Source organism: Eurypyga helias, unplaced genomic scaffold (assembly GCF_000690775.1).
Source record: "Eurypyga helias isolate BGI_N326 unplaced genomic scaffold, ASM69077v1 scaffold51943, whole genome shotgun sequence".
Taxonomy (NCBI): domain Eukaryota; kingdom Metazoa; phylum Chordata; class Aves; order Eurypygiformes; family Eurypygidae; genus Eurypyga; species Eurypyga helias.
The window spans coordinates 1-2,888 of NW_010240311.1; the positions used below are offsets into that span (position 1 = coordinate 1).

The window sequence follows — 2,888 nt, forward strand, 5'->3', positions numbered from 1 at the left end:
TTCTCCTCGGAGCTGCTCTCTATTACCAAAACAACAAAGCTCCCTTATCCTTTTTTCTCAAGTCCTGAATTGCACTGACCCAATGTTGCAGAATTCTGAATCCTTTTACACAAGACAAGGCTGACCTTAAGCCTTGGAAAAGGAAAGGCAAAGAATAATCTTCCTTATGTTGAGGTTATTTCATAATTATCGATGAGTTGCGTGCATTTTTTTCCTTAGGCATTTAATAGAGGCCGTTATCAGGTAGAGAGGATGTCTAATTAGTTGGTTACATGGCCTCACTGTCTGAACAGTGGTATGTTTTTATGTCAAGGTAGCTTTCTGCAGTGGAGTTGTAAACAGGTGGCAAATTGTTTGTTAGTTTAACCACCACCAAAAAAAACCCACAATGTGCAGCACTACATTCAGGCCTTCTGGATGAAACTTCTGAGATAGGGGTCTTCTGGTCTGTGCTTGCAGAATTCAGATCAAGCGTGTTATACCATGGGAAAAAAGTTCGCAACTTCTTTACAGCCTGTTTCTGAGCATTCTCAGGCTTCTAATGAGACAGTTATTTCGATAAATATTTTCATACTGAAAAAAAAAAAGAATTACCTATCTTGTTACCATTTCTGAACAGTTTTCAGATGCTTTATTCAGGATATGCAGGATGTATAATCTGTTTCTTTACACTAAATACCGCACCTTTTGTTAATTTTAACTTTTCTTGCATATATCTACTTTTTTTGTTAATCTACTTAATCATGCAATATATAAATTTTTATGCAGAGTACACACATACACATGCACAACGTACATCTGGTAACTGAAAGCAAAGTATTTTTACTTTCAATAACTGTGTTTCTTTTCATAATTGTTTTCTAGAAAGGTAAAAAGCCGTTTCTTCTGGCATCTGAAAAAGGCCATGTTGACATGATAAACAATTTGATTTCTCTGAAGCTGTTTACATCTGAAAAAGATAAGGTAAAGTTTCTTTTCCGCAGGAATACAAATAAAAATGTACTAGCTGTGTTTCAGTTGGTTACTGCCTAACTGAGCGATATATGAGTAAGCTGTGCAGATGTCACGGGGCTGGCAGGGATATATATTGGACCAACAAAAATAAAGGATGATGATTTTTCAGTAATTAAGGGAGGAAAGTGGAACTTCTGGTCTTACAGCCAGGAGACTTTCCCATACGCATTAGTAATTCCTGTAAAGCAAGACTAGCGTGTGCTGTCTGTTGGGAGAAGTGGGAAGGTCTGGTGATTGGCGTGCCAGCCTCTGCACTGGGAGATCATGTGTCCCAGTTTTTAGCTCTGCTTGGCTGTGTCTGTGTGTCACTGCAAAGTCCCACATGACTAATTTTTCAAAGTTGTTTAAGTACTTCAGGATGCAATTAAACAAATGTGGGGATTTTTTTTTTTTTTTCCAGAAGTGTCTAAACACTTCAGTCTGGTTGAGTTTGCTTTTGACACTGCATTTTAAGGTGTCTAAATAAGTTTCAAAATCTGCCCTTAAATTTCCTTACTCTTCACTGTTCATGGAATGAGCATGTCAGCATTCCTCTGCATCCGAGGCACTGCAGATACAATAAAATTGTAAAGTGGTCAGATACTGCAGTTATTGAACCTTGTAAGGAAGTTATATTTATGCTTGGTTTGTATTCTGGTGATACTTTAATGTCTGCAGTGCAACCAGCAGCGCTGGTGCGCTAATTAGTTTATCAGCAGCAGTTAAAGACAGTGTTGTCCCAGACATCCCACAGGCTGAATGTGTACAGCTGCAACGATGAGAGGTGAATGCTGGGATCCTGAAGGGTAAGAAGCCAGGACAGGAGCTCACCTCACGGCTCACCGAAAACAATTGCGCTGTTAACCATCATTTAACACACCTCTTCCTAAAACCTATTTGGATTTCCTGCCCCTCCACCTCTGTAGTGCTCTGGTTGAAAAGCTGTTCTGATCCCTCCTTTCCCTGAGGATTAGGATCATTCTCCTAATTTTCCGCTTCAGGTTTTCCTAGCCAATTTTACACTTGTTCTTGTCCCAGCGTTGTCTTTTAGCTCCAAGTCTGCTGCTCTTCCTGATAATCATCTAGCTTGCTGTTTGTTTTTACTTCCTTGCTGGTGGCTTTTTTTATTTTCTCCTTACTTAGCTAGTGAGGAATTGTCCTGCTGATGAAGGGGATTGGAGATTGTGATGTTAGTATCAAAGGCGTTACAAGAGCATATATACTTAACGAGGTTTTCGACGTTTATCTTTACATCAGTGCTCCTGGGCACTTGATGTCCCCATCCTTGTAGGAACCAGTGCCCAAAGTTTTCTTCTGATTCATTCTTTAGGTGTTAGAATTTTAGGTGTTTTTCACTGCTAACACACAGCAGTCTTCAGGATGTGAGACAACCAACTTGATGGAGGGCATGTCTGCATACGTATGGAAGGGTTCCTTTCGGGTTAGTCTGAATCTTGGAACATGCTGTGTGGGTCTGCCTCCTTCTGCTTGTGTGTAGAAGAGAGGTGGAAAGACCAAAGGCTTTGTGTTTAAGTGTTTTTACTTGATGTTTGGACTTCATTCTGAGTTTTAAAATATATTACTTGGCATTTTCGTCTCAAGGAGGGAAACACAGCATTGCATCTAGCAGCCAGAAATGGTCACAGCGAAGTTGTGGAAATCCTGCTCCAACAGTGGGAGGAAATAAATGACTTCAATCAGGTAAGGACACAGAAATAAATTTTGAGTTTTGAAAAATCAAGCACTGGAGTAACTTTCAGTAAACCTCTGTGTACTTCAGGAGTTGAGAAGCAGGGATTAGAGCACTGTGCAGCCGACCTAATTTGTTTTACAGGCTTGCTGTGGAGACATGAAGGCTTTTTTAGTGTGAGAAGATTTTAAATAAATATTCAGCA

At 39.9% G+C, this 2,888-nt stretch overlaps 1 protein-coding gene across 1 annotated transcript in view; it reads left to right on the forward strand.

The window, feature by feature from the left end:
• Window positions 1-864: 864 nt before the first annotated feature.
• The window catches only part of ANKDD1B (ankyrin repeat and death domain containing 1B), a gene marked incomplete at its 5' end in the record, with an annotated part of 14,669 nt that continues 12,645 nt past the window's right edge, over window positions 865-2,888 (forward strand). Inside the window, 2 exons of the mRNA XM_010148391.1 lie at window positions 865-963; window positions 2,596-2,694. Of these exons, the coding sequence (XP_010146693.1) occupies window positions 865-963; window positions 2,596-2,694 (198 nt within the window). The remainder of the gene's footprint in view (window positions 964-2,595; window positions 2,695-2,888) is intronic.